The following is an 18,542-nucleotide window of genomic DNA, read 5'->3' as shown; positions in this document are numbered from 1 at the left end:
GCAGCCGGGAGATGACCGGCGCTAGCTGTCATCTCCCGGCAGCTCGCAGCAGAAGTACCGTCGCTAGCCGGTCATCTCCCGGCTACTCGCAGCGGAAGTACCCGCACAGGCAGCGCCGCTCCCTGGTCCTCACTAACATGGTTCGCGATATTGGCACGAAATTTAAAACACCGCTGTCCTGATTGGTGGCGGCCGGCGGCCGCCACCAATCAGCGACAAGCGCAGTCTGGCCGCGAATTGGCACCGGATTTGAAACACGCTTCGCTGATTGGTCGCGGCTGGGCGGGTGCGACCAATCAGTGATATTGGCGCGAAATTTAAAACACCACTTCAGCGACCGGCGCAGCGCGGCCGCGAATTGGCGCCGTATTTGAAACACGCAGGCCACCTTTGGGAGATCAGCGGCGACGCAGCCGGGAGATGACCGGTGCTAGCCGCCGGCCGCGACCAATCAGCGTGCTGGCTGTGCGTGGTCAGCAATGTTATCACAAGTAGTATTGACAACATGACGTAATTACAAAATTCATTAGGGGCCCCGGGGGGATATATTGGCTCGTTAATTTAAAGTAGTGCACAACCCATTTAAACACTGCTTCGCTGATTAGTCGCGCCCGGTCGGCCGCATACGTATTCTGGAATACCCGATGCGTTAGAATCGGGCCACCATCTAGCTGACTAATATTATTCCTTGGATTCACATCCACCAGGTACAGTGGAACGGACGATCTCACCTAGAGGTTAGCGTTCCAGGAACTTATCGAGATCATCTATGTGGGTTATGTGGAAATTTCAACAACTATCCTCAAGATGATATGCGTGATCGCAGGGGACAGATCCTTCTATCCGAGGCTGCCTTTGGGAACAGCTGGAGGGTAAGTCCATTAAAACTGGATACAAAAAAGGGCCTTCATACTTAGATTTTCTGAAAGGAAAGCACAATAAGGAAAGTATCACAGATAATATAACCAACAATCAGGTGCAGCTTGGGCCATGGGGCAAAGGGGCATATGCCCTCGGGTCTGGTCCCACAGCAGCTATTTAGGGTCTGCTGACAGCCTATTACTAAAAGAATAATCATTGTTTTAAAACTCAAGAGTACACATGAAAATAACCAACATTATAATATATATTTTACCAGATAAATGTTTTTCTTTCTCCTCCTGAACTGATCTTTCCTCTCAATTCATTGGTAAAATCTGTATTCAGTGAAGACAGATTTTCCCATTACTGAGATAGAAGAGGACAGTTGGTGCTTTTAAAGTTCAATGGAGAGATAAGGAGGGAGCAGCTAGAGGCAAAGACCTTGTGCTGCAAGTTTTCATGAAACAACAATTACAGGTTTCCCATAGAGCTTTATAAGTACCAACTATCATCTCTTATTTCAGTAAAGGGAAAGTCTGTATTCAGTGAATACGGATTGTACCGGTTAATAGAGAATTTTAAGAAATTATCAGTCCTGGAGTAGAATGAAGTGGATTCCTGTAATAAGACATAAAACAAAATTAATTATTTTTACAAGTGCTATTAAGTTCTGAAAAAAAAAGTGTTGAAAGTGGCCAGTTTTTGCTCTTTTTTTTATTCCCGCTAAAATACAGTTTTTGTTGCTCTAATATCCGCCTTACGGTTCCAGAGATATGGGCCTTTTCATCTAGAGCTCATTTTTCTGATCTACCAAATGGCATTGCTTTCAGGGTAATTATACAGAGCAGCCCCCAGGAGTCTTTAGGCTGCTCTGCATAATTATCCTGTGCGCATCACCCCCTTGGTAGGGATAATAAAAAGGCCCCAATCTCTGGAACTGTATTTATTTATTTTACTCACTTATATAGTTCCATTAATTCCACAGTGCTTTACAGACATTACGGGCATGTATAATGAATTTTGTATGACAAATGATAGAAAAGAGAACAGAATACTCAGGGGAGCATTGGGAATAAAATAAGAATTATTTAATTATTACAATCCATGGCTTTGCATAGCGCTACCTTCAAATCCCTTTTTTGTGTTTATTTTCCATTGTATTCACTTGGCTGATGCAGAGATTGAACTGTTGAGAACCCCTTACTCTAGATTTGTACATGGACAAGACTATGCACTGTATGTAAATATGTAAATGATATGCTGGTTTACATGGATTTGATGTGTTTTGTTTTAGGTTAGTGGTGGCTATATTTTTCTTCTGACTGCCTTAATGGGTTGTCCTGGACATTTATAGGATTTCAGACTAACTCTAATGTGTAAAATCCTAACATTATGTAACGTACTGTTAGAATGTGGCTGTCTGGTCCGTGACCCACGGCGGTCAAACAAAGGGGAAAGTAGTAAAAGGGGAATGAAGTTTTTAGAGATTAATGTTCGTGACACCACCTGTGGTATGCAGCTATATGGAGCTGCCGCTGTGGAGCAGGTCCTCTGGAGCTGATGGTGACGCAGCAGAGTTGGTTCAGCTCTCCACAGGTAGAGCTAAGCTCCAGGACAGGAAATAGTGATGTTATGAGGTAGATGTTGCTGGTGCTGTGTAGTGCAGGGCTGGTGATGGCGCAGCAATAATTCTAGGACACAGTGGGGTGCAGTCTTCAGGGTTTTACTCACAGTTATCACGCTGCTCCTGGTTACAACTGCCAGATTATAACCTCCCACGTCGTCCTGCGTTCAGCAGCTCTCAAGTATTTCAGGAGTCCTTAAACGGGACCCCGTTCTATGTTCCTTTCTCGGTCGTCTTCCTACGCAGGCTCTCTCCCTCCTGCCCTGTGCCTCACAATCAGTGTCCCAAGCCTCGGGTCTTGTCGAGCGACATGCAGTCCCCTGAACCCTATTCAGCCACCTTTTCGGCGATGTAATTGTGGTAGTGGGCAGCTGCACCTTGAAAGTACAGTAGCCTCCGGTTATCTAGTTGAGCCTGATTCTTCTCCACTAGTTTAGGGGCCAGTCCCCTCTGCGGCCTGATCCCTCCACGTCCCTGTAGATTCGGGCGCATGGGTGGCTTCTGCACTCACCGTGCCCCTGGGATCCCCTCTTTCTCTGGAGCCTTCCCTCTGCTCCCGTCCTCTTCACTCAGTCTTTCCTCCTGGGCCTCTCAGACTAGGCCCCTCGCCTCTGCTCTCCCCAGCGGAGCTCCTCCTGAGCTCCCACTCTCAACTGTCTCTACAGACTGAACTCCTTCTAGATGGTTCCCTCTTTTCCTATACTCCTACTGAAGGTGCTCTCCTGAACTACTTCCTCCACCCACACCCACTACATGGTTCCCCCTCTCTTGGTCCCCCCCCTTCCAACCAGGGACAGGGCTCAGCACTGTGCACATACATCTTGCCCCTCCTGCTGGTCTGGAATGGTGTAGTGTTCGATGCATGTGGGTGGGTCCCGAGTAGTACCCCATCCTTACCTGAGAGTGGGATACCACACCTCTGGGTGAGATTCAGTACCTCTGTGGCGACTGAACCCGCAGGGGCGCCACATTATGTTCCCATATTTATGTAGTAAGCTCAGTTCTGTTCCCATATCTGTCTAGTAAACTTGGTTCTGTTCGCATAACTATGTAGTTAAGTTGGCTCTTTTCTCCTATCTATGTACTAAGCTTAGTTCTGGCACAGTATCTATGTATGAAGCTTAGGTTTGGTACAGTCTCTATGTAGTCAGCTTCGTTCTTCTCTCTATCTATGTAGTAAGCTTGATGCTATTCCCATATCTATGTAGTACACTCTGTTCTATATCTCTATCTATGTAATAAGCCTGGTTCTGTTTCTGTATCTATGTAGTAAGCTTGGTTCTGTTCCCATATCTATGTAGTAAGCTTGGTTTTGTTCCCCTAGCTATGTAATATGCTTGCCTCTGTTCCCCTATTTACATATTAAGCTGAGTTCTGGTACAGTATGTATGTAGTAAACTTAGTTTGTTTCTATATTCTTATGTATGTAGAAAGCTTGGTTGTGTTCCCGTATCTATGGAGTAAGCTTGGTTCTGGTACAGTATCTATGTAGTAGGTGTCAGTTCCTTGGTGAAGATGATTCTATGTAGAGTCTGTGGGGGTTTCAGCTCTCTGGTAGACGCTTAGATACATACAAGGTTTTATATCAAAACTGAATAAAGTGTATTGTCCTTCATAAACTTTAAAGATCCAAAAATGAAAACAGCCTTTCTTCAGCACAAATTAATAAACATACAGTCCATTCTCTGGGAAAGGCAAAGTAAATCAAACGGTCTCACCTACTTGGTATTACAGGCACTTCTCAGTTTCTAGAAATGACTATCCACCATGAACGGTCTTTCTCCAGCTTCAACACAACACACACACTGCTGAGCTATTCCCAATTGCTTGTTATCAGGCCTGTAAGACCCAGACTGGAGTATGGGAGAGACCTTCCCCACCCAAGCTCTTCTGTTATGTTCTAAATCCCAGACAGAAAATATAGTAAAAATAAAAAACATCTCAGTAACACATACCTGCCATAGGACCTTACTAGTGTTGAGCGAGTATGTTCTATTAACCCTTTCGCCGAGTATGCTCGGGCCGAGCTCCGAGTATTTACAGCTGCTCGGTGATATAGTTGAATCGCTCCCGTGTGCATGATTTGCGACTGTTTGACAGCTTTATTACATGTGAGGAATGTCTATTTCTTACACGTTCTTCCTCACATGTAATACAGCTGTCAAACAGTTGCAAATCATGCACACGGGAGCGATTCAACCATATCACCGAGCAGCTGTAAATACTCGGTGCTCGGCCCGAGCATACTCGAAACAGAACATACTCGCTCAACACTAGACCTTACGTCTTGCTTTTTACAAGTATAGTGGGCTATTAGTTTTTGTATTTTGGTTTCTGAAGTTCAACATCTAAGACAGACAATTAGTTGTAAGGTTATCATAATCTTATATCAGTAAACTATGCTGCATCACCTACTAGTAATGTAAAACAATACCAATACAAATCCTAAAGATGGGCCACTGCAACTGGTAGGCCAGTGCTTAGAGATTGCCCCCAGGTTAAAATTTCCAAGCAAGCCCTTGCCAACAATTATTTATGTTGTGCCCAGGTACAAAGTAATGACTCTGCTAGTGATTGCTGGGATGGACAAGATGTGGATCCTTGTAAGCAAGCTGGATATCGTGCCAGGAAAGAAGCCAATAGCCGCTGTAAATTGCTGAAGTCCACTGTGTTTGAGCCATGTCACAAAGTTGTACCTCCTGAGATGTTCTTCGCCTCATGTGTTTATGACTTGTGTGCTTGTGGGGCTGGAGATGAGTGCCTCTGTGATGCTTTGGAAGCCTACGCATCAGAGTGTAGAGAAGCTGGCGTTATCCTACAATGGAGATCTCCAGCATTATGTGGTAATTATGTTTTTACATTCATATTATCCGTACAAATAATTGAACTGAATATGAAGCAGTAAAGTATAAGATCTGCTTTAGTTTAGCCATCTTTCTTCATACACTCGGTACTGATATGTCCCTATATTTCGTGAGGGTGCTGTCAGCCTGACCAATGATTTGAATGAGGTAGTCCTGATGGTAACACTGCTTTGAATTTGACTTGCCTTTTTCTTAAAATTTTACTTGGAAAGGAATGAACAGATGAGTGTATAATTAGGTTAATATCCCATGACATGTAATGATTTTGGTAAAGATCCAGCTAAACAGCTAATGGTAGTGATTCTTTAAAGGGTTGTCCAGAAATAGTCTATCCCAAGGATAGTTCATTGATATCTTATCAATATTAGATCTGATGAAGTTTGCACTGCATGCAAAATCTTAATACTGAACAACCCCTTTATGGCAATGACATATTGTGCACCTCTAGGACAAAGACAACTAGATTGCCGTGCAAATTTTTACCACCAAAACCATGAATTATTTTTATCAAGCATGGCTTTTCCACCAAGTTAACCGCTCACTTTAGCTTCCACTTGAGAACAAGGCTACATATAAAGTGTACCTCTAAAGATAATTTAAAATAATTGTATATTATATTAACCATATCATGTGTAATCATTTGTTTTCTCTTAAAGCTGTTGGCTGTCCCTACGATAGAGGTTATGTGTTTGATGAATGCGGCCCTCCTTGCCCCAAGACTTGCTTTAATAAAGATGTTCCACTTGGTGTCTTGGAGTCTCACTGCTTCAAACCATGCGTTCCTGGCTGTCAATGCCCCGCAGGGCTCGTAGAACATGAGTCTCACTGCATCCCTCCAGAATCATGCCCGAAGATCATTCATGGCAACCTGTGAAATCAAGAACACATTACAGAAGTCACTATAAACCAATATTCCTTTATATCTCTGTGGAATACAATCTCTTTAAGAATTTTCACCATGCATATGTGACACTGAGTTGATGGGTTTAGGTTAAAGATTCTCTATCATGTAATGGTCCCCTCGTATACCTCCTATATTGTGATTTTTCCTGTTCATCAGACTTCTGAAAAATTACTTCTTACAAAGACCAGAGAAATACCAGTTTTAGAAAAATGGATGAAAACCCCACAATGGGACAGTTATATAAATGCTCTGAGGACTATTGCCATAGCAGTGTGACAGATTTGTCAAAGAATCTAGAGAATCCATCATTTTGTGGAGTTATTTCTACTAGAAGACATATTGGAAGGACAATTCTATCATTTATCAAAAGACACAAATATATACAGTATTAAAAGGAACAAACAAGTGTATGATGCTTTCCATTGGATTAATTTGTGTGTATTTATGTGGGCACATAACTGTGTGTGTAGATGGAGCTGGGGCCATGTGTGGACAGAGGCGCCCGGGGATGGCGAATACATGGAGCAGCCCACACACTATCCGGTCCATGCACTGAATTCACCCATCCGATGCTCCTTACACAGCTGACACATGCGCTGCTTCCACTTCAGAGTCTCTCCGATGTCATCACACTACATCCTCCGAAATGTGCAGGCCATCTTTCATTTGGGAAAGTCATTCCATTCACTTGACATCCATGGACTCTGTGATTCTTGTCTCCATGCAGACGGGCTAATCAACTATCAGTCATGTGCCATGAGGGCAGCTTGCACTATACAGCTCCGTGCCCTGTGAGCCTCACCCTGTGGAGCACTGTGGGGTGTTACTTATTGGTGGACAGCCCCTTTTCGAGCTCAGCAAACATATTATTAGATAAAAATTCAGGTTTCACATTCATATAAATACAAATCAATGGAATTATTGTAAGATGACACGATTACACGGATATAAGCGTCGTCATGTTGGCATCGCTCATCTCTCCTCTTGATGTGATTGGTACAGAGTTCAGCACTGGACTCCATCAGTGCCCAGTAAAGTTCTGAGGGTATTAAGGGGTGACTCTCCTATTCTCATCCCTCCCCCAATATTTACACAGCAAGCACTGGGGTCCGTCTGCTGCAATCTAGCAGGGTAATCCCTTAGATGCCGCTGTCCATTGTGATTGCAGCAACTGAGAAGTTGGAAAAGGGAGGAGGTGTCTCTTCTTATACTAATATGTCCCCACAACAACCCAATAGTGATGATAATGTTATGGTAGCCGAGGGTCTCACTAAGGCCTCGTGTCTGCCATGTTGGCGCACCGATGATGCGGAGCCTGTGGCTGGAGATTGGTAATTATACAATGTACAGCAAAATGCCAAAAATCGCAGGTATAAGACACCTATGATGACTAATAAAAAAAAAGAAAAGCTAAAAAAGTTCATGTCACCTCCCGTTATCCTATAATACAAAAAAAAAAAAAAAAATCTAAATATCTGTTTGCTAATTGTTTAAAAAAAATAGAATAAAAAGATCTAAAATCCATACGGACCCCAGAATGGTAATGATAGAAAATAGAGCTTGTACCCCCCCACACACCCCAAAATAAACAAGCCCTGATATAACTCTACCCGCTGAAAAATGAAAATAATAGTTACAGGTTTTGGAAGAGGAAAAATCTAAAGTGAAAATGGGCCGTTCTTTTAATGGAAGTCCACATACAAAACATTTCAACCTATCCCAGGCTTTTGTCAATTCAAACATTTTGTATGTGGACTTTCGTTAAAAGAATGTTTAAGAAACACATGAATGAGTGCCGGGATTCATTATTTGATACATAAGCCGGCTCTCCTAACTGCCGTTGGTCCTATAACATCGTTGTAAGCTTGGTGAAGTGCCGCAATTTCCCCCTTTACATGAAAACGTTTCCACCTCAAAGAGTTTTACATAAGCATAAAAGACATAACCAAAAACCAAACAAACCACAATCCCTCCCTATCCCACCTCCTTTTCTCCTCACCATCCCACCTCCTTTTCTCCTCCCAAAAAATACAAACCCTCCCTATCCCACCACCTGTTCCCCTCCCAAAAAACACAAACCCTCCCTATCCCACCACCTGTTCCCCTCCCAGAAAAACACAAACCCTCCCTATCCCACCTCCTTTTGCCCTCCCAAAAAACACAAACCCTTCCTATACCATGTCCTTTTCCTCTCCAAAAAAGTCACACCAATGAATTATCACTAGTGTTGAGCGAGTATGTTCTACACCCTTTCGGTGCGTATGCTCGGGCCGAGCTCCGCGTATTTACAGCTGCTCGGTGATATGGTTGAATCGCTCCCGTGTGCATGATTTGCAACTGTTTGACAGTTTTATTACATGGGAGGAATGTCTATTTCTTACACATTCCTCACATGTAATAAATCTGTCAAACAGTTGCAGATCATGCACACGGGAGCGATTTAACCTTATCACCGAGCAGCTAGAAATACTCGAAGCTCGGCCCGAGCATACTCGGACAGAACATACTCGCTCAACCCTAATTATCACTATAAGCAGCGTGAGGCGTCTGGTCAAAATAATAAGTAAATCCAAAATATAAGAGGCGGCCAACATTCAAATGACAGGGAAGTGATGAGGATGGTGTGTGGTCAAAGTGACCAAGTGGATTGCGTTCCGCAATGGCAGCCTCCTCTGTACCTATATAGTGTAGTATATTACTGCTTCTAATAAAGTGTAAAAAGTGAACGATATAAATGAGCAGAGCTGTAGTGTAGAGCATGGAAAACAAACAACAGCAGCCTGAGCCTCCAATAAGCCAAGCAAGCAATTGTGAAGGAAATATGTAGCAAATGTATTACCTCTCGGTAGTGTATATGGGAGACCACTAGCAGACATCCTGCAAGTTAATATGATTATTTAGTGTAGTCTCAGGCAAGTCTTAAAGGGAAAGGGCTGCAGTCCCCTCATTAACGAAGGCAACTGGGAAGAGTAGTCTGTAATCACAGAATTATATGCTGCATATACGGTGTAACAAGTAATATTGCAATAAATTCCACTAAATAAATAAAGATATATACATTTATTGCTGATTACTTTTATGCTATTTGCAGACAGAGTTTAGTTGTTTTTTTTCCACTTTTAAAAAACCCACCAAAAATCACCTATAAAAACACTTACAAGACTCTTCCTGTTTATACATTTATTTGAGTGTTTTTTTCCCCACTTTTGCTACTGAAAAAACACCTGGTAGGAGAAAAGAAAGTGTACGTCACTTCTTTGAAGCGGCTCCTGATGGAATCTGCTCCAAGCTAGGCGCTGTCCAATCAGGAGAAAACTTCAGGGGAAAAAAACTCTTCCAAAACTGCTTCAGGAAACAAAGCTTCTTTCACTAGAAAACTAAAAAAAAACCTCTGTCTGCACATGGCCTCGTAGTATAAGCCAAAGATCTCCAAGTTGTCCAGTGATCTCCTCTGTACAGGATGCAAAGGGTCCGATCCTGAGAATCACATTTGTGTTGAAGGGAGCATGGGTGCACCTGCTCGACCTCCACTCCATTCACTGTCTATAGGACATAAGAAAACCGAGCGCCGTGCTCTCCTATTTGCACCAATCCCATAGACAATGAATAGAGCAAAAGTTAGTTCACAGCCCCACTATCAGTATTCGGTCAGTATTTTTTCTCAGGAGTGGGAGCCAAAATCAGGAGTGGGTGATAAATGTAGAATTGGTGACTTGTTTCTTTTATACCTTTTCTCTGAATGTTCCTCACCTGGTTTTGGTTCCCACTCCTGAGAAAAAATACTGACCTAATACGGATAGTGGGGCCGTGACCTAAAGCATGCACTCCTCCGCTCAATTTAAAACAGGGCTTTGCAGATCCACACTCCTAGGTTTCAGAGTCCCATTGTCCGGATCTCTGGAGGGGGTGCTAGCAGTCGGACACCCAGATATCAGCAAATTATCCCCTAGTCTATGGATAAGGGATCACTTGCTCTTTTGGGAATAACCCTTTAAGAGCCCTACTTATTGAAATTCCTGGAATGAACTATAATGCTATTTATATTTGAGCCACTAGATGGCGATGCAGTTATTCTCAGCTGCAGACAACCTGCATTGAAAGCAAAGGGGCTGTGGTTTTAAGGGGTAGAGCACAACATTTGATTTAGCCATCATGCACTGAATGCTATGAGCTGGTTTACTTATTAATCACTTCTTTATACTCCAATGTTCGCAGTGGCAATCTATATATATATAAAGCAAAAAATCTGTGTGTGGTAGCTGCCCGTTGAGTAGAAAACTACATTTTTCACCCTATTTGAGTGAAATGTTGCACGGCACATCTTTAACACCAGACTAAAAATACTGCGAACATGAAAACTCGAAATCTCCCTCCCCCTTCACGAGATTTGGCTTCTCAAATTTAGGCTAAAGGATAAAATGGATGTTGAATGCAAAACCACAGTTTTTGCCCAAAGGGTCTTAATGAATTGAAGTAACAGAGCCAGAGTCGCTCTTAAAGGGGCAGCAACCATATAGACGCTAAGGTGGGGCAACCTTATAAGTCACTCTAAAGTCTATAATTATAGCAACGGCTGTTGCAGAAGTAACTGAGGCCTGATTTATGAGAATTGCCTCACAGTAAGATCGTTCTGGTTTCCTATAACCAGGCTGCAGAAGTAACTGAGGCCTCATTTATGAGAATTGCCTCACAGTAAGATCGTTCTGGTTGCCTAAAGCCACCAGAGTGCAGCTTCCAGCATTGAAGCTGCTGAGGTAAAGTGAAAGCTGAGCTCTGATTGGCTGCTATGGACAACTAGAATAGTCTGACTGTGAGGCAGTCACACATTTTTTGCTTCATACATATACAAATAGATTCACCTATTAGATCTCTGATCAGTGTGAGGTGATTACTAAGGGTCATAATACCAAAGTTTGGTTTTTAAAATGACACCAAAAAAAACGACCATCTATTGGGCAAGTTAATCCAAACTCTAAGAAAGAAAAACTGTCTCAAACGAGTCCCGGCTTGAAAGGAAACGGATGAGACCGGCTGAATCAGAGGCAGCTGAGACATCTGATCAAAAGGATGAACGTCGTCAAAATGACTGAATACGACATATGCAACTTCTGTAAAGACGTAGGCAGGCTGACTTCAGCTTGGAAGCGTTTCACTATGACCCAATTCAGGACTAGAGGTCACTCCTTTGTCCATTAACCACTGTTACGCTGGGGGTACGGGGTTGAAGGGTTGCACTATGTTGTCCCCCTCTTAATTTTTTTATGTATTTGTGAAAGGAGAGTAAATTTTAATATTTAATAAAAATTGGTTCCAAAGGTAGTTGTTTTTCGCCTCAGTGTTACGACAAATTTGTAAAAATAAACAACTATTAACGTCAAACTAACAAAAAAGAAAAGTTGAAAAAAACTAATTATAAGCGCTGAAGATTTCATCTTCATTAACATATAATTGTCCGCAAGCGAAGTCGCTGGTATTTTGCTATTATTTTTAGTGATTTAAATAGTATTTTTATGTATAATTTTATCCAGCATGGAAAGTTATAAAACCTTGACAATCACATTATTAGGGAACTTGTCTAAATTCCTTTAAAATAAAAAAATGCATGTAAATGGCTCCAAACTCCGGCTCTTCCCCAGTCTATTTGACTATTCATAGCTGTGTTAAGTTCAGAACGTACTCATTTGGAGTACAGATGATGGCAGTGATGGGTCAGCTCAGCACCAACTCTGGGGATAAGCCGCTGCAGAAGATTGTCTAATAAGCAGAACACACAGAGGAAGAGACAGGTGCCGACCCGTCATCACCATCATCTGTACTCCTCTAACGAGTACGTTCTGATATCAATGCAGCTGAAGGCAGAGAAATAGACTGGCGGAAAAGCCGAGGGTATGGAAGACACTTACATGCCCAATAAAGTGATTTGTAAAGTTTCATAACTTTCCATGATGGGAAAATATGTATATATATTAAAAAAATAGGGAGTCTTTACTTACTGCAGGCATTTTGATACTATCACCAATCACTAAAGTGGGGGCTACAGTGCTCTATGGCTCTGCCCAATTCTGGAGTGCAGCTGTTGGGACGTTACGTCCTGTAGGCTCCAATCTTCACATATAAGGAGTCGCGGCGTCTACAACGCTGCAGGCGGCCTGACCCATGAGTTCCCATTAATACCAGCACAGAATCAATATCTTCAGGCCTTTAATGTGGCTTCACCCAATTAAAATGTATCTAGCTGAAATTTGTGACATTTAGGAGGTAACAAATAATACTTAGGCCATGTGCCCACGATGCAGAAATGCTCAGGATTTTTTCCTGAGCGTTTCTGCATCTCCCTGGTAGAAAAAAACGTATGCGGATTGTACATGCGGATTGTACATGCGTTTTTTCCTGCCAGGGACATGCGGATGTGAAGCGTTCTTCACTTGCATTTCTGCATGCGGGTTGAAAAGCGCTTTCCAAGCGATTTTAGCATCACTTGGAAAGTGCTTGACAACTTGGTCACACTATATAAATCCATGCAAACAGCATGGATTTATATAGTGTGACCCGAGAGAATGTCAAAAAATAAAAAAATAAATGTATACTTACTTCCGATGGCCCCCGGTGTCCTGCTTCACTCAGTTCTCCCTTGCTGGCAGCGGTAACTGAAGGACCTGCCGACCCGTCACATGACTCTGATGTCAGCGCAGGTCCTTCATTCCATCGCAAAGTGCCGGGAAGCAAGGTGGAGCGCAGCGCGGGCCGCCAGAATGTAAGTATATATTTATTTTTTATTTTATTCTTTTTTACAGCTTTTTTAATGGTACCTGGGTGTGGATGAGACTCTCCTCTCCTCTACACCCGGGTACCATCCGCACATTAGAACGCGCCAATTACGCAAGTACAGATGCAGTCTTGCGGAATTGGCGCGTCCTAATGCAAGTCAGTGGCGGCGAAAACGCAGCACTTCCGCAAAATAATTGGTAGTGCTGCTTTTTTTTCCGCAATGATAATCCGCAGCGGAAATTTCCGCAGCATGTGCATAGCACATGCGGATTATCATTGGGGGACATGGCAGGCCTTCTACCATGCATTTTTTAAGCGTTTCTGCAGCGTTTTTGCCGATGCAGAAACGCTTAAAAAACGCATCGTGGGCACAGCCTTATACACATTCTGCATCAATTAACCCCAAGGACTAGATGAAGGTGGAGATGTATAGCTATACAATATCACAAAGTGCAAAGAAATGTTTCCTAAATCTATTAAGTTGAAATATAAAAATATCTGGAACAAAAAACACCAATAAAGCGCAAAGTCGCGGTCACACTATATTACAATGTATCTCCACCACCTCAGACGTGACACCATAGAATTAGATCGGCTCGTCACCAGCGTCTTGTCCTGTTAGGGTGGGTTCACACATAGCCACACTTTGTAGTTTTCCTGCAGCAGTAATTCACAGACACAGCCGGATATTACATGTAAATTGCATTCACACGAAGCAAAATAAAGTAAGTGAATATGGACATAAAGCATCTGTCACCTCTGACATTGACTCCCCGGCGTCTGTGCAATAGTTATAACATTGCAATAACAGGCGATCAAAACATCGTATTTGGCTCAAAATTGTATCACTAAAAACGTCAGCTTGGCGTACAAAAAATGAACCCTCACCCAGCCTCAGATCCCAAAAAATGGAGATGCTACGGGTCTCGGAAAATGGCGCCATTTTTTTTTTTTACAATCTTTGGATTTTTTTTTACCACTTAAATAAAAAATAACCTATATATGTTTGGTATCTGCGAACTCTTAATGACCTGGAGAATCATAATAGCAGATCAATTTTAGCATTTAGTGAACATGGTGAAAAAAAAAACACAATTGTGGAATTGCACTTTTTTTGCAATTTCACTGCACTTGGATTTGTTTCCCATTTTCCAGTACAATATATGGTGAAATCAATGGTGTCATTCAAAAGTACAACTCGTCCCTCACACTGCCTTATTGACAGAAAAATAAAAAAGTTATGGCTCTGGGAAGAAGGGGAGAAAAAAACGAAAGCGCAAAAACAGAAATTCAAAGTTGGTGAAGGTGTTGATGTTGAATCCAGATAGTAATCATTTATTGAAACCAGTAGAGAGGAGTTCCTTATTGAGCCCCATTGGAGGCATACTACGCAGATTGTATATCCATTTTGACTGCCGACACAGAAGTTCCTTAGACACGTTCCCCCCCCCCAATGTTGGAGCCGTTCATTATGATGGTCCAGAAAGTGTGCAGCAACCGAAGAAATGGCTTTACCCTTTTCTCTATCTCCCCTGGCTTTAGCAATGTTAGAAAGGTGTTGCTGTATTCTTCATCGGAGCTCCTGACTCGTCTAGCCCACGTAGATCTTTGGCAATTCACAGATGATGAGGTACTCAATCTTCCGAGACCGACAGTTAAAATATGACTTTGATTTAATCTGTCCGTGAAAAATAGGTAGGTCGATGCTTTCACCTGCAATCACATATGTACAGAGAGTGCACCCCCCACATGGATAAGAACCAATTAGACAATGGCCTCTACCTGTTTTGTGCATTAGCCATTTCAAATGGCTTGATGTTAAACAGTTTAAACAGTCTTTCAAATTTCTGGCCCTTCTAGACACCAATTAAGGAACATTAAAGATGAAAGGCCTACGTTTCGGTTCACTGAACAGAATGTCCAGATTTTTTTGTAAAATTTGATGAATATCATGCCATTGATTGTTGTAGGTAGTTGTTAAATTGATGGTTCGGGGCTGGGGCTGTAAGACAGTTTTTCTGTCACTCCTGTGAGAATATTGAAATGCTCTGGACACAATCTTGCGTGGATAACCTCTGGCAATAAATCTTGATGTAAGATCACTGGCTTGACTGTTAGGGGGTGTGCCCACGTAGCGTTTTTCAAGCGTATATGCTGCGGAATTTCCGCAGCGTAAACCCTTGTGAAACGCTAGATAATCCGCAACCATGGTCCCCGAGGTGATTACGCAAGTTCTATGCCCATGCTGTGGATTTTTCAGCAGCGTTTTTGATGCGTGGAAAAATCCGCAGCATGTCCATTAATTTTGCGTTTCCGCAAGCGGAATTGCCTTTGCAATGCAGTAAAAAATGCAAGGCAATTCCGCATGTGGAAAACGCGCGATAAATGCACGATAAACGCATGCGGAATTGCGCATGCGTTTTTCCGGGAGAGGACATGCAGAAATGAAGCAGAAATTTTCTGCTTCATTTCTGCAACGTGGGCACATAGCCTTAAAATGATTTAAATAGCTGCAATTTCTGCTAACTCGTAGGAATTGACCCTTGGACATACTTTATCGCAGATGTGGCGGGTGCAAACTGGAGTAATGTAGAAGACTATTTATTGCAGTAGCTTTACTATATAAGTTGCTCCTGATGTGGGTGTCTTCCTTAATGATCTTTAAATCCAGAAAATCAACTAAAGAACATGAAAAGTTAGCAGTTAGCGAGATGTTAACAGGATTGCTATTGAGCTCTGAAACAAAGAGCTCACATTCTGCCTCAGAGCTCGTCCAGAAAAACAGAAAGTCGTCAATAAACCGGTACACCGATAAAGCTTGAAGCAGAAAGAATCCCAAGGGTGCACCTGTGTCTCATTCCACCAACCCAGAAAGAGGTTATTGTATGAGAGGGCACAGCATGCGCCCATTGTGGTGCTAGAGATCTGTTTATAGAAGACACGAGCAAATACAAAATAACTATTCTCCAAAACAAATCTAAGAAGATCCAATGTAAAAGAATAGTGCATTCTGTAACGTTAAAGATATTGGTCCAAAAAATAGGAAACTGCTCCAATTCCAAGATCATGGTCAATACATGTGTAAAGCGATTCGACGTCCATGGTTACAATGATGGTGTTAGCCGGATAAGACAGCTCATCCAGTTGCCGGATCAGATGTGAAGAATCCTGAATATATGATCCTAGTGGAAAAACAAGAGGCTGTAGGTAGTGATCCAGGTAAATACAGGGGTGTTCAAAAAGGCTAACAATGCCTGTGATGATAGGCCTACCTGCGGGTTCCTGTAGGGATTTATGGCCCTTTGGAAGCATGTATTGTGTGGAAGCAACTGGATATTGAGTCGTGAGAAAATACAACTCTTTCTTTGTTAATATGTTGAAGTAGGTGGCTGATGAAAGGAGTTGATCCAACTTCCTCTTGAAAATAGCCATCAGATCAGAAGCGAAAACCTGATAACAGCAGGTATATCTCTTTTGGTATACAGTTCAATAGGCCAGATCACTATATTGCGGCCATTATCAGCCTTCTTGATGACAAAAGTGGTAATCTCCCTCAATTTAACCAGGTTAATGATTTGAAAATTATCTGACTCAGTCACCGGTGATAACTCTGGCTGTCATCTCCTTCTGTTCTGTCTCATTTCCCTCTTGTACGTTGGAGACCAATCTTTGAAGCGCCTGACCCTCCTTCTTTGATTTAGAAGATTTTCATTGAGCCCCTCCTGTTGCACCTTCTTGGTCTCTAGTTTCTCAGGATAACTAATCACTTGTGGATGAGTCTCCAGCCAAGGGGGCAGTTTTCAAGCCTCTACTTTGTCACAAATAAATTTGTTTCTTACCCTGAATAATATCTTTTTAAAAGCTATCAATAAGGTCCTTAAGCTGTTGTTGAAGAGGTAATACAAGCTTTTGGGAATCAAATGTATTCAGCCTTGCTTCCTTATTTTTGATGTCCTCCTTACGTTTATCCAATAAATTGCGATTATGTTCTATAAGCATGTTAATAATTATAGACAAACATTTTAGAAGACCAGAGTTCCAAACTTGCCTGAATTCAGGGTCAACTTCACATGCTGGAAAAATCTTCAGTACCTAATTTATTATACTCTTATAGACACTTGATGTTCCACCATTTCTTGATAATGGCTTTATGTAAATTAGTAATCTCCAACACTATGAAATGAATCGTCAGGTACTACTTCATCAGCTCTCTAGCCTCCAAGTATATATTAAATAACTACTGTGTACCAGCAAAAAAGAAAATGGGCAGTATATGGAAACTACTAATGCAACAAGTCAAGAGTAAATGTATGAAGAGGACACCAGCATAATAAAGGGGATCAACCTATGGAATGCCAAGCAAATACAAAGAGAAAAAGAGGAAGGATTTGGTGCATTGTGCTGGAAATTTATATTCATATATACTAACAAACATTGTCTTGCATTTGATTTTTGATTTATCTATATTACGGTCATACATATATATTAGACATGACCACATGTCTTGGGATATTGTACTACACGTGTGCACTTGTGTATACTGTGCATGTTGATAATTAGAGGTCAATATTACATGGTTTAGGGCTTTGGTGGTTAGACATAGTCTCTATTATGAGAATGTTGTGATTTGGTTATATAACCATTTTCTGTTTTTTATTAGTTTTTAAACTGTGTGTATTCTGTCTGTTTGTTTGATATTTCATTAATACATTAAACTTATTATATTATTTTTGAGATCCGTTTTCTGGCATGCTCCTTCCTCTTTTTCTCATTTGTATTTGCTTGGCATGCTATAGGTTAATACCCTTTAATATGGTGGTTCCCTTGTAGCGCCCCGAGGGCTCGGTTGCTACAGGGGTATTGCGCCTCACCCAGAGGTGTGATATTCCACTCCCAGGTAAGGATGGAGTGTGGACCAGGGCTCAGTTAGCTGCATGCACACACATACACACACCCCATTTCCGGGGGACAGCTCGACGGTGCTCCCAGCTGCGGGCACAACTGACCATGTCCCTGGTTGGAGTGGGGAGGGGGAAGAGAACCCAGTGGTGTAGGAGCAGAAAGGGGGCGGTTTCTGGAGCACAGGAAGGAGCTCATTGGGTGCAGGTCACCTGAGCTCAGACACAGAGAAGCAGATAAAAGGTGGGAGCCATCTTAAGTCGTAGAGTAGTAGGAGAAGTTCAGTCAGAGCAGAAGGGAGAGAGAGCTGACAGGGAGCCGTGGCTCAGCCTGAGCTCAGCTCCACGAGGCAGGCCTAGAGAGAAGGCCGGGGCCAGAGAGGAGAAGAGGAGAAGGAGAAGGAAGGAAGGAGAAGAGACAGAGGAGTGGAAAGGCTCCAGAAACAAGAAGGCAGAAGGGACCCTAAGAGTGCAGAACGGTCAGCAACCGTTGCATACCCCATTATACCGGGTGGAAGGGTCAGGCTGTGGAAAGGTACTGGATCCCTAAGTTGGTGGAGGCAAATCTACCCTCAGCCAAGAACCGGAGGTTGTGACCATTTATTGGTGCGACCCCCCGCTAA

General features: G+C 42.5%; 1 protein-coding gene and 1 long non-coding RNA gene across 2 annotated transcripts in view; both read left to right on the top strand.

Annotated features, from left to right (window-relative positions):
- KCP (kielin cysteine rich BMP regulator) overlaps positions 1-8,602 on the top strand; it is a 154,918-nt gene extending 146,316 nt beyond the window's left edge. Inside the window, exons 52-54 of the mRNA XM_073652551.1 lie at positions 708-872; positions 5,034-5,328; positions 6,006-8,602. Of these exons, the coding sequence (XP_073508652.1) occupies positions 708-872; positions 5,034-5,328; positions 6,006-6,223 (678 nt within the window). The 3' untranslated portion in view covers positions 6,224-8,602. The remainder of the gene's footprint in view (positions 1-707; positions 873-5,033; positions 5,329-6,005) is intronic.
- A 96-nt stretch (positions 8,603-8,698) lies between these two features.
- LOC141165116 (uncharacterized) lies at positions 8,699-11,568 on the top strand. The gene is made up of 2 exons (XR_012251061.1): positions 8,699-10,828; positions 10,902-11,568. It is a non-coding gene; the product is annotated as an uncharacterized lncRNA (long non-coding RNA).
- The last annotated feature ends 6,974 nt before the right edge of the window (positions 11,569-18,542 follow it).

Source organism: Phyllobates terribilis, unplaced genomic scaffold (genome assembly GCF_046119375.1).
Source record: "Phyllobates terribilis strain yellow unplaced genomic scaffold, ASM4611937v1 Scaffold_11__3_contigs__length_659146591, whole genome shotgun sequence".
NCBI classification, from domain to species: Eukaryota; Metazoa; Chordata; class Amphibia; order Anura; family Dendrobatidae; genus Phyllobates; species Phyllobates terribilis.
This window is presented reverse-complemented; position numbering and strand designations above follow the sequence as displayed.